Raw genomic sequence first — 12,335 nt, 5'->3', positions numbered from 1 at the left:
GCAAAAGAGGCCGTTTGGATCAAGAAGTTCGTGACAGAACTTGTTGTGGTTCCTAGCATCGTAGACCCAGTGGATCTCTATTGTGACAACAATGGAGCCATTGCGCAAGTTAAGGAATCCGGGTCTCACCAGCGATCCAAACATATACTCAGGCGCTTCCATCTCATTCGCGAGATCATCGACAGAGGAGATGTGAAGATATGCAGAATACCAACAGATGAGAATCTCGCAGATCCACTTACAAAGCCTCTTGTGCAGCGCAAGCACGAGGCTCACACTAGATCTATTGGCATTAAACAGATGCCAGATTGGCTCTAGTGCAAGTGGGAGATTGTTGGGAATTGGTGTATGCCCTAGAAGCAATTTATAATCAGTTTTGTAATATGATATCTATTTCATTATAAAACGAGGCATATCTGTTATTGTGTAGATTGCGCTAAATATGATTTTACACAATAATGTCCTTGGAATAGTAGGTTCAATAGGCATCAAGTGTGACTTGATTGTGAGATCCTATAATTACTGAACATTATTCCTAAATGTCCATAGTCAAAGTATTATCGTTAATTAGGACAACGGTAATACGGTTAGACTAGTGTGAGTGTTGATTGATGACCAAATCTCATAGGTCATGGATATGGAGATATCAAATCACACCACATGTATACATTAAGAGTAATGTGTATTGGACTGATCCGCCATGAGATTGCTACATGGGTTGTTACGTGACTGTCATTAGCATTTCTCAAAATGACTATAGTGTAATGGTCCTTTGACTTGAGGTCACCATGGATTCCTACGTGTAATGTCGTATATTTTGATACTGTCAAACGCCACCGTAACAGGCTGGTTATAAAGATAGTTATTGAGTATGCCACAAAGCATGGAAAAGAATGTGAGTGACCAAGATAGGATTTGTCCCTCCTACGAAACGGGAGCGATATCTCACGGCCACTTGGTGGTTAAGTCTAAAAGTGTATGCATACCCAAATGAGTCGATATAATTATATCGAGCTCATTTGTTATGATAGACTTACCCGGTAAACCAAGAAAGAGAGATATTGAGCCATACAAGGATGTCATCGACCATGCCTTGGGCTCAATAGAGATATAGAGGACAAAGGGATTATATTACACGGTAACGTAAGTCACAAGGTTCGTCGAGAAATTGACTTTCCGATTACTTGAGTAACAGCGATGCATTGCTAGATGCCGCTCACTGTTTGTGATATTGAAATAGAGATTTCGATATTACTATCAACGTAATTGGGAACCTACAGGGTCATACACTACGACTAAATTGATGAGATATTTTGAAACAAACAAAATTGTCTAATAGAGATTAGATGATTTATGGTGCGACCAATTAATCGGATATTTAATGAGATTAAATTTGTCGATTAATTAGACTCGATTTATTAGATTAAATGGACACAATTGATGCACGATCCATGTGATGACACATGGCAATTTCAAACTCTTAATTCTTTGTCCCACATCGGTGGGTTACAAATTTTCTTCCCCCCTCATCTGCTTATAAAAAGGGGCAGTGAGGTTGTATGCTTATATGTGTGTGTGAATGTATGCATGTATGTGTGTATATGTATATACTTTTATATATATAAAAGCACACACATATAATTATATGTGCAGAGACATATATGTGTGCGTGCATATATGTGTATGCATATAAAATATAAATAATTTGAATTGAATTGTTCAATTCAAATTAGGTTCATTAGTCTGAAAATTTCGGGTGTCGCATCGGTGTTTCTTTCGAGTGTTGGCCGCTAGCATCGCCGATCTCGAAGACTCGTCGACAAAGTCAGTGTGGATACCGATAGAGGCGTCACGCGTGGGACGCTCGGTCGATAATTTTAAATATTCCAGGTACGCTTTTATTTACTCTTATTCTTCTAGTAGGTCTTGGGATTAGTTTCACGGGTAGAAAATTTTTAATTTCTGTTCCTTTTCGCTTCCGTTAGCCTCGTGGAACTAGCAGATCATAATCACAATACCGAGACAAACCCATGTAAGTATTTCTTTATCAACGAAAATTAGACATTGTAACTTTATTGCATTGAATAAAACTATGCTACGGACCTCCCGTTTTCTTTCTTTTCTTTTTTTCCCTCTAAACGGAGCTCTCTTTACAGTGAATTATCTTGTAGAAAGTATTAATATTTTCTCTATAAATGTATGAGATGAATACATTTTTCATTTCATACACGAAAACACATTTTGATCACTTTTTAATAATTCAATATATTCGACCAGATAAAAATGCAAACCAGTAAACATGATATAGAATGCATATATATATATATATATATATATATATGGTGTCAGCATAAGTATTTTTGCTCATCAAAACTAAAATGACCAATAGTTAATTAAGAAGATAAATCTTAATTATTTTATGTCTCTCTTGATCAAATCTATGAATGCTTATCATAAAGAAACAATGTTAGCACTTATTCAGTCAAATAATGCTATTGCCTCGAACTTATTGAAGGATAGAGTTATTGCCTCTTAATTTTTCCATCCAAAAATTTAAAATTCTAAGTTCTAGTATAACAAATATTTGTGAATTTAGTGTCCATCATCATCATATTATTATTATTATTTTTTTCGGTGCAATTATTATTATTATTTTGTGTGTGGAAGCTGCAAGTGCAATCTTTGGTAATTGATTGGACGATCGGCTGGTGTTGATCTCTTGGTGATAAGGAAAAGAAAATTGAAATAGGGCTCCTCTATTTTCCCCATTTTTTGATAATTAAATTAATTTAATGTCCCTTTATTTTAAAGAAAGACAGAAGGCAGGCTCCCATCAAATCCTCCTCCTAATTTGGGATATTCTATATGGACCCTATCTCAATTTAGCCTTTTCTGATACAATAAATGGTTTGGAGCATTAAATGGTTTTCCCCCTTTGGCTTTGGGTCCCATGTTATGTGATGCAGCTTCATCTCGCCTCGTCCCAGTTTTTCCCATAATTCCGAAATAACATAAATAAATTGACTCAGTAAACCATCTCTTTCTTCGCCATACAATATTCCGAATTATGAACCTATGTCCCTTCATCAATTTTGTTTATGCCTTGCATAAATCACCATGTATATGGCTTACTGATTATGTAATTAAAGATCCTTTTTTCTTTCACGTGAAGGTGGGAATTAGTATCAATCACATCACCAATAATTTATTTTTTATGTCTTCAAGCTAAAATAAATAGATAAATAAATAAATCATTTATTGTAATGTCATGGAGAATAGTTTCAATGGCTTCCCATAATTCCTTATCTCCAGCCTTTGTCTCCATACAGCCCTCTTACTCTATTCTCTTCTCTCTTCTTTCTTTCCCAAAAAGACAAAATCATCTATTAAATTTCCATTTGCTTCATTTATCATGTACAGTATGTATCAATTGCAATGAATCAACTGGTTTGGCTCCCATTTACAAAAGAATTGCCTTCCACTGGAATACTCAGCTCGGAAGGTAAGGGAATAAACAATTAATAACAATAAATTTCACTTGAGACCTATGAGTGAAACAAAAATGTGTAACATATACAAAAGAATCGAGTTATGGACGAGAATGTGAGTTCGCAGTCCCAGGTTAGAACCTATTGCCATCGTCTGGGTGGTTTTAGCAATGTAGAGCTCCCGGCTGCTGCAGGTTTCTTACCTGAACATGAAATGAGAGATGGTGAGGAGAAGTTTCGGTTGATGATCGCGAAGATATGTAGTGAACTTGATTGGGATAGAAAGCAATAAATGAGTAAGGCTGTCTGCTTACCAGATGACACCTTCGGAGACCCTGTAGTCGATGCGGTCTGCCCCGGCCTTGCTGATGGCCGAGTCGCTTTGGACACCAACTGAGGCCTGTCAAAAGATATCACCATTCAATAAGAACAAACTTCTAATCCGAAGTCGTATTTTTCTCAATATATCAGCACTGAACGAACTATAAGTCCCGGAATCTTAATAAATTCATATCGGGAGAGAGTTCCACCTCTCTAAATTATCTGCAGAGTCCTCTGCGGTACCATCTATTTCAGCTTCCAAGGAATCAGATGCATTGCTTGTTCTCTCCTCGTAATCCTCAGTATCTTCTGCGAAGTTCGACTCACTGTCGTTTGATTCCAAAGAGTTGTCCAGATCAGAAGCTGCTTGTTCATTATACCCTGCACTTTTCCCACCTAACGGCTTTTGATTCTGAAGAAAAAAAAATTCGTACCTCGACAAGTCCATGCCACTGTTCTCATGATTCACATTCTTATGGTCCTTCAGAAGCTGCAATCGCTCAATCTCCTCCTCTCTTTTTGTTATAGTGTCTCGCAGAGATACCACCTTTAGTAGGAAGAAAGAGTTAAAGGATAAAACCGCGAGTTTTTTTTTCTATATTTTGCTCAAGTAGCCATACCTTATAGAATATTCTTTGATATACTACGAGAAAGAGAAATTACCTGCTCCATTAGCTCTCGAACATCCCTCCCTTCTTTGCTACTCTTGGCGGCCCCAAGCTCGACTCCTGAGACCCTCTCCGCAAACTTCAACGTGCTTAAACTTTCAGAATACGAAGTGGTGTCGGGATTGAGTTGTACAAACATAAGTGTTTTTGCTTGGCCACCTATAAAAACAATACAAATCATTCACATTTCTTGAGTAATCAATAGCATCATCGACAAGATTTTGAAACAAACAATACCCAAAGAACTTTGCAAGACTTGTGTTAGCTTGCTATTTCGGTACGGCACGTGAGAGCTCTTTTGTGCGAGAGCGAATATGACATCCCCAAGGGCAGATAGAGATTTGTTTATATGCTGGGCTTCCCGAAGTCTATCGCCTGTGACCTCTGAACGATCGACTCTTTCACTCCCTGCGAGATCTACCAAATGAAGACTCCCGCGCAGTGCAGTTCCCGTCTTTTGATCGGTCCCACGAACATGAATAGTGAGAATACTGCTCCAAAAGTTCTAGGTGTAAGTTAATGGACCCCATCAAACCATATAATTTACGAGTGTAGATCGAAAACCTGTGAGAACGACTGCTTCTTTCATTTAATGCAGTGGCACCGACAGCTCTATTCTTGAAGCCAGAATCCATTAGATCCAAAACATCCGAAGTTGCTCTAACTGAATGCATACTTGCGTCAGGGACTGCTAGACCACTCGATTGAGTAGCTGTTAGAATTCCAAGCGTGTGCAAGTCAAGGAAAACATATTATAAAAATTGATGCATAACATTAGAGATGACATAGATGCTTTAGACAAAAGGATATTTCTTTTGCGAGCCATCACTGGACAATAAGTCGCGAACTTGCTCGTTATATATCTCGACCATTTGAACCATAACCTCATACTTGATGACGTTGCTTCTCGTCTGAGAGATCTGGAAAAGGTCATTCAGAGCTCGATAGTTGACCCCCCAAGTATCTTTAGATGCCATGTTTGGCCCGGTCTGCGATGGAAATTGCATTAGATGAGTGTCATTGATACAGTGCACATGAAATACATCACTATATAAAACATGTGGTTTGACCCTACCATAGTGTACGTTTTCCCTGATCCCGTTTGCCCGTATGCAAATATGCACACATTATAACCATCCAGAACCGAACGAACAAAGGGTTGGATATCAGAATATACATTCGCTGCCAACAATGGAGCTTTGTGATAAGTTAGATTTTCTTGGGAAATCAAAACTGTAAATGGAATAGAGATAAATGCAAAAACCTTGAGTAGCAGTAGGACCAAAGACCTTGTTGAACTTAAACATCCGATGCCCCTCTTTCCCTGATTTGGAAGGATTTGCAACAACCAATTCCCCATCGTCACCGACACATTCGACTATCGTTTGTCTCCCTGATTGTCCCGGAAGAAATGGCCTGACCCTACAGTAGACTCTGATGTTACCTGTACAAATATGGAGAATATCACTTAAAATGTGACCTGCCCTTAGGGAAAAGTAACGCCCTTTAAGTGCAGGTTTGAGTTGCCATACCTTTTAGATCTTGAAGCTCATTAAACATCTTCCGATTTTCCATGAGGACAGTGTGATAATTTGCTGCTGCATCCGATAGTGCCTGGAAATTTACTCCTGCAGAACAAAAAAATCAGATCTCTCAAGAACCTCTCCAGCTAAGAGCAGTTGCAAAATCCTTTGTACTGAACGCACCTAACCGGCTAAACTCCTCCAAGTAAATGCCTTGCGTATCTAGCACTTCTTGTTTGATGGTGTTGGAAGAAAGCCGTAGTTCCTAATTGTCAATATAACCTTAAGAACAAGTCCAGGATAACAATTGAAGAAGAAACAAAGACAAGTTAGAAGATAAAAAGCATACTTGCAGAGCACTGAATTGGAATTCCATGAAACTTCGGAAGGTAAGCTCTTTCTTGTTCCACCGCTGATCTTTAGACTCCAAATACATCTCGAGTTCCTTCACCTTACTTCTCGAAGCGGCCAGCTGGCGCTCGAGTTCCTTGGCCCCCTGATTCTTGGACTCTGAACGGTCCTCAAGTTCTTTCACCTTGCTCCTCGAAGCTGAGAGCTGGCGCAAAAGTTCCTTGGCCTCCTCATTCTTGGACTCCAAACATGCATCAAGTTCTCTCGCCTTGCTTCTCAAAGTTGCAGCCTGGCGCTCGAGTTCCTTGCTCCCTTCATTCTTGGACTCTGAACACGTCTCAAGTTCTTTAACCTTGCTTCTCGAAGCTGCTAGCTGGCGTTCAAGTTCCCGGACTGTCTCCTCGAGTGCTGTTTTTGCTCCCTTGGCTTCTGCTTCAATCTGCAGGCAACGAAGGTCCGCTGTCTTCTTCACCAATTCCAGCTCCTGCTTCAATGCTGAGATCTCTTGGTTCCTGCTATCTTTCTCCTTCATCAGTCTTTCGACATCTTCCTCCTCGAACTTCCGCTTCTCTTCGGTCTTTTCCTTCTCAGGCTGCAACCAAAGAAATAAAATTTCCATGTGTCCTAAATATGAACATAAACTAATTTTTCATTGAGATCAATGTCACCCCTTAAAGATAACAAGTATACAAACTACCTGACAGCAAATCCAAGCCTGCAAATTTAGATACAAGGAAATGTGTAACATATGGAATCAAAAACGCGAAGATTAATCCACTAACAAGATCCTTCAGATGTACCTTCATTTGCTGAAGCCTGCCCCTTGTAATCTGCAACAATCGAAAACATATAATAAATAAAGTTGTCTCCAGAAGGTTATGTATTAGGAGTTGTGGATTTGATCTGAATGTTCCACTGACCTCAGTTTCATCGGGAGTCCCATTGGCAAGAGCTTCTAGCACCTTGATCCTCGACTGATACTTCTCTTCACGAGCCTTGAAAAGATTGTTTTGCTGATGGCATGACGTTCGAACAACAACTTTGAATAGAGGTCCAAGAGAAGGAAAAGCATGAAAAGGGAAACTAGCAGGGAAATGAGTCATACAGTTCTCAAATGATCAGCCTGAGTTGATATTCGCCGCTCGATCTCCTGTACAACTTTCCTCAGCAAGCATGCCACACGCTGCTTCAACAAATAAAATTAGAACTCCAAAACTGTAATGTTGTCATAGATACAATCATACACCCGAATATTTGAAACTACTTGGATTTCATACAAGAGGTATTTCAGCATTCTTCCGTTCGATGCTCTCTTCGAGAATTCCATTCACTACACTGAGAAGTGACTGAGTGGGGGCGTTCTGTGAGATCAAAAGTTGGTAGTGAATGAATAAGTGAGCGGTTAGATCTCGATGAGCCAAAACTTTCAGAAACTTACATCTAAACTGTTAGACTTCATCATCTCTGTGATTTTAGCTGGCGGAAGGTCAGCGTACTGCCCTTGCTTTAGTTGAAAAACCTCGTGAAATTTCAGTCCGGCGTGGTGTACTAGTGCAGCTGATGGTTCTGTAGAGAAAGAGAGCGAAATATTGAATACTTTCGATGAGATTATGGCTCATTATTATCGACAGATTAACTGGTGAGCAAAGACGAGTGTAACTGCGAGGACCTGACATTACAGGGCTTCCCAAAGAACGTTGGACTTTTGATTCTGACAGAATTTTCCGCCTCTCTTCTCCGAACAATGGAAAATTATTGCCATGTCAATTCAGTGAATTTACAGGACGAGTTGAATATTCTCGGGATTGAAATCAGTTTATGGGAGACTTACCTCCCACGGAATTCGGCAAGAGATGTGTTCTAACTAACAAAAGGCTCTCTATGACAGACTTCAAAGATCCCTTCACGAATTAGAGCTCGAAAAATCAGAGAAATGCAGCAATGAAACCCGTGAAAAGGAAAAGTTTGTACAAGCCAAGCTAAATAACGTAAATTTATCCGCAAATGGTGAAGAGTAGTCTGTGCAAATTAACTGGTAAGAGCACAACATGCTTGTAGGGAGCCAAAAATATTCAAAGCACCAAAACAATGGCGATGCCTCTTTACCTCTTTAACATATCAATGGGAAAGTCACTTCATATTGTGAAGATGCTATGATATTTATTGGAGATAAAGATACCTTCTCCAAGTCAGAGAGTTCAAACCGTGGAATGCCCATTTCCCCCAAAACCGTAAGGAACTTGCTGATACGTTCTGATCGAGGCATCGATGAGGGATCGGCCTAGAAAGGAGTAAAACAGAGCATAATGTTAATGTCCAGTATTTAAGCGATATTGAACACGATAATGTAAGGTAAATGCTATCATCTGGAAACCTCATTTGGTCTAAGCCGTTTCAAGATATGGCACAAGACGGATCCATCAAGCAAGCAAGCTCTCAACTGCTCATCTGAAGCCTGTAGTTGTAATCCCAAATCGGGCTGGATGCTATTTAACCACTCAATGAGAGCTGCCTTCTGTCGCGCTGGAGGTAAATAGATTCAGCAATTGAGTGAGCTAATCATATATAGAAATGAAAAAATGAGAAAGGTGAAACAGAAGGGACACCTGCATTACCTTGAAGGTCACCGCCATTAGATGAGTTGAGGTTGGACTTATTAGGGGTGCCATTTTCTTTCATAGTCTTGGCTTCCAACGAATCCATTTTCAGATACTCCAAGCCGGCATTCGTGTTCGAAAAAGCTCAGTCAACAAAGTATGGCCTAAAATGTGAGCAACATTGGCCAAAACTATCAAGTACAATTCATGGGAAAAAAAAAAACACGAGAAGCAGTAGTGTCCCAGTTGTCCAAAAGCCAAATGCCGTACATAGTCCGAGCGAGCTTAGAGTAGCTCAATTATATCAGCAAAACATCGAAAATTAACAGAACAATCCGTACTAGCATCAGAATCTCCGCACCTCTTCAGCAGAGCACTGGAACCATAGAATGAACGCAGAGTTTGCTCAAAAGATCAATATTGGCTCGTCCTGCGAATCCCGACAAAACTCCGGCACCTGGATACGTACCCCTGTGAAAGAGATTGCACCCCAAGAAACGTATTTGTAATGCACCCCATAAATGGAAACAGAGCCAAGCAACCAAAAAGCACTGATCCTTGTATCTTTCAACAGCATAAATTCTCAATCAAAGCGATTCTTGAATCCTGATCACCTTTCCAGGACATAGACAGAGGAAATCAAGAATGTGGGGAGCATTAACAGAATAAGACCGATTCCATTTCCACAGAGAGAGAGAGAGAGAGAGAGAGAGAGAGAGAGAGAGAGAGAGAGAGTTAAGCACGTCGATGAGTGCATGAAAGAGATGCAAAGTTCGGATTTTTTTTTTGGTGATTTGTGTTTTGGATTTTCCTACGAAGTTTCCTTAATTGTCTCTGCGTTTCTTCATTGGGGGGGATGATGATTGGTCTTCCGTGTGGTGTGGGTCATCAGTCGAGTCGTCAATGGGCTTTCAGGTGGTCTCCTCGCTTCTCCCCTCGTTCAAAGTCAACTGGGCGCTCGCCACGTGTCACTAACCCGACAGTTACGGTGCTTCTCTCTCCTCCCCCCTGATATGCGGCGACCTTCGGACTTCGCCAGGGCCTCTTCCGTTAGTTCGGCCCAGAGGTTACGTGGGCCGAGTTCAACTCAGATCTTCAATATTTTGTTTTGAAGATTCTCATAGTAATCGCATCGTTCGTATCAAGTCATATCAGGATATGGACTAGTTCGAGTGAAAACCGATCGGTTCCGTTGATCAGGAAGGTTGAAAATGAATATCAACATTGCGCATTTCACATCGAAACGATTCCAATCAACAGTTGCTAATCAAACTCATACTTTATCATATATGAACATCTCATCTTGCTAGTGAAAAATTTTAACATATAAAAATATAAAAAGGAGAAGTGGAGAAATTAAAACTTGGTGGCCATAGAGAAAAAACCACGGGAGCAAATGCCATAAGCTCATAAATAGTCAATCCATACTTATTATCTATTGGAAGAGGCCACCGTCATTGTCAAACTCATCTTTACATGCAAAATGAACATTTAACTGCGTTGCACGCGCATCTTAAAAAGGGTTGTCAGAGATATTATCCAATAATTTATGTAGTTGAATATTTAAAAATTATATCCCATGTATCATATCGGTTAGATAATATTATTATTTTACAACATCTGATTAAGAGACTCTTAGATAATTTATTTATTAATTTAGTTGGTTCACTGAGCTTATAAATTGGTGAGGTAGTTTATGTATTTTTTTGGGTCCTTAAATCTAGTAGTTTATATTTCTATTCCCGTGAGTTGTGAGGGCCACCACGTAGTCTTATTTCGTTCTTCCTTTCTCCAATATATGAAACTAGATGATAACCCGCGGGTTAAGAATAATTTTTTAAGAATAAGTAATATTTAAAATTAAGATCATTAGGTATTTTTATCCAAGAAAAATATATTATAGATTGAAATAGTCGGGGAAAACTATTTTTCATTAAGGAGCAAAATTTTAATATTCTAAGTGGGTTTTTTTTCCCATCCTGAAATCACATGATCTAAGATAAATATCTTATGAAAATAAGACATTGAGAGATTATACAATTTGAAATTGAAAACTAGTTTTTATGTATAAAAAAAAAGCAATGTGTCGGATTTTCAAGTATAAGGAAACACAAATTTTAAATAATTGTTTTAGAAAAGCAAATAACTGAAAAAAAAAATAGTTATCTAAGGCATTTATTCAAAAAGAAATTATTTTCTCGACCTTAATAATGACCATAAAAATGTATTATGTTTTACTTATTTTTATTATTAATATTTTATTTAGCTCAATTTTTTATAAATTGCACCATCGAAATTGTATCTTAATAAAAATTACATCTCGTATGGCAATCACAATTCAATAGAGTATAAAATTCTTTAAACCAACAACAATATAGAAGTAAGGTAACTATTTAAATAATCAATGAATGGGCAGTGTCAACTCATAATAATTGAAGAGATAGTAATAGCATAGACAAACAACCAAATCCTAATGCGGTAGAAAGACCCTATAAATAAATGCAATATAAATAAATAAAAACCTGATGATTGTAAAAATAAAATAAAAAAGATAAATAATGACCGATAAAAGAAAGAGTTATTCTAATTCCAATCAGTGCTATTGTCCATGAAATAACAAATATGTTATGAGCCTCACAGAAAATGAAGAAAAGATCTGCCTTTAAGTTTGGATGAGCAAAAAGAATCTACCTTCAAATTTGATTTTTTTTGTGAAAGACAACCATATATATATATATATATAATTATTTCCTTGATAATTATTTTAAAAACTTCCTATCTATTAAAATATTACATTATAATTACGTAATATTATGATATATATCTAAAGATGAGTTATATTTCACTAAGTATTTTAAATCCCCTTACACTATATTGCCCTAATATATCCATATCGAAAATATATTCTGTTATATATTCCATTTCCCCTAATTCCACTAATATACCCCTATTGGAAATATATCCCATGTATATTCGAATTTGTCTTATTGTACTCTTTAATAAATATATAATAATTTTCTTAATGTAAATGATGATGACATGGCATCGCAAGAGAGCTCCGTTTAAATTTTTTAACACGTGACGGCACGAGAGACTAGCTCGAACTTTGTTATTATATATATTTTGCTTCCCCTAATTCCACTAATATATTCTATTGTATATTCCAATTCGCCTAATTATACTCCTTAATAAATATATACAAAATTTCTTAGTATAAATGATGATATGGCATCGCGAGAGAGTTCCATTTAGGTTTTTGAATACATGGCGGTGTGAAAGACCAGTTCAAGACTTTGTCATTATATATTTATATATATATATATATCTATATATATATATAGATTTAATAGCCAGCACATTCCTTTTGTCCTTGATGCACCCTTCCCT

General features: G+C 37.9%; 1 protein-coding gene across 1 annotated transcript; it reads right to left on the bottom strand.

The window, feature by feature from the left end:
* Positions 1-3,406: 3,406 nt before the first annotated feature.
* LOC116213161 (kinesin-like protein KIN-14P) lies at positions 3,407-9,696 on the bottom strand. The gene is made up of 25 exons (XM_031548003.1): positions 9,563-9,696; positions 9,310-9,419; positions 8,967-9,112; positions 8,726-8,874; positions 8,531-8,632; positions 8,183-8,252; positions 8,021-8,083; positions 7,790-7,917; positions 7,629-7,712; positions 7,457-7,534; positions 7,272-7,364; positions 7,152-7,181; positions 6,350-6,943; positions 6,184-6,265; positions 6,010-6,105; positions 5,742-5,921; positions 5,553-5,659; positions 5,288-5,466; positions 5,042-5,206; positions 4,715-4,968; positions 4,473-4,636; positions 4,244-4,356; positions 4,019-4,135; positions 3,803-3,888; positions 3,407-3,691 (listed from the first exon to the last, which is right to left on the bottom strand). Exons 3-25 carry the CDS (start codon positions 9,052-9,054, stop codon positions 3,630-3,632), a joined length of 3,084 nt encoding a protein of 1,027 aa, XP_031403863.1. The 5' UTR covers positions 9,055-9,112; positions 9,310-9,419; positions 9,563-9,696; the 3' UTR covers positions 3,407-3,629.
* Between the last annotated feature and the right edge of the window lie 2,639 nt (positions 9,697-12,335).

Source organism: Punica granatum, chromosome 7 (assembly GCF_007655135.1).
Source record: "Punica granatum isolate Tunisia-2019 chromosome 7, ASM765513v2, whole genome shotgun sequence".
NCBI classification, from domain to species: Eukaryota; Viridiplantae; Streptophyta; class Magnoliopsida; order Myrtales; family Lythraceae; genus Punica; species Punica granatum.
This window is presented reverse-complemented; position numbering and strand designations above follow the sequence as displayed.

Bases quoted from the DNA above. Each gene is read 5' to 3' on its own strand.
- LOC116213161 (XM_031548003.1), bottom strand. From the start codon at position 9,054: ATGGATTCGTTGGAAGCCAAGACTATGAAAGAAAATGGCACCCCTAAT. The intron at 7,365-7,456 runs GTATGACTCATT...TCATGCCATCAG, and splicing joins AGGCTGATCATTTGAGAACT to CAAAACAATCTTTTCAAGGC. The intron at 4,136-4,243 runs GTACGAATTTTT...ATCAAACGACAG, and splicing joins AGTGGCATGGACTTGTCGAG to TGAGTCGAACTTCGCAGAAG.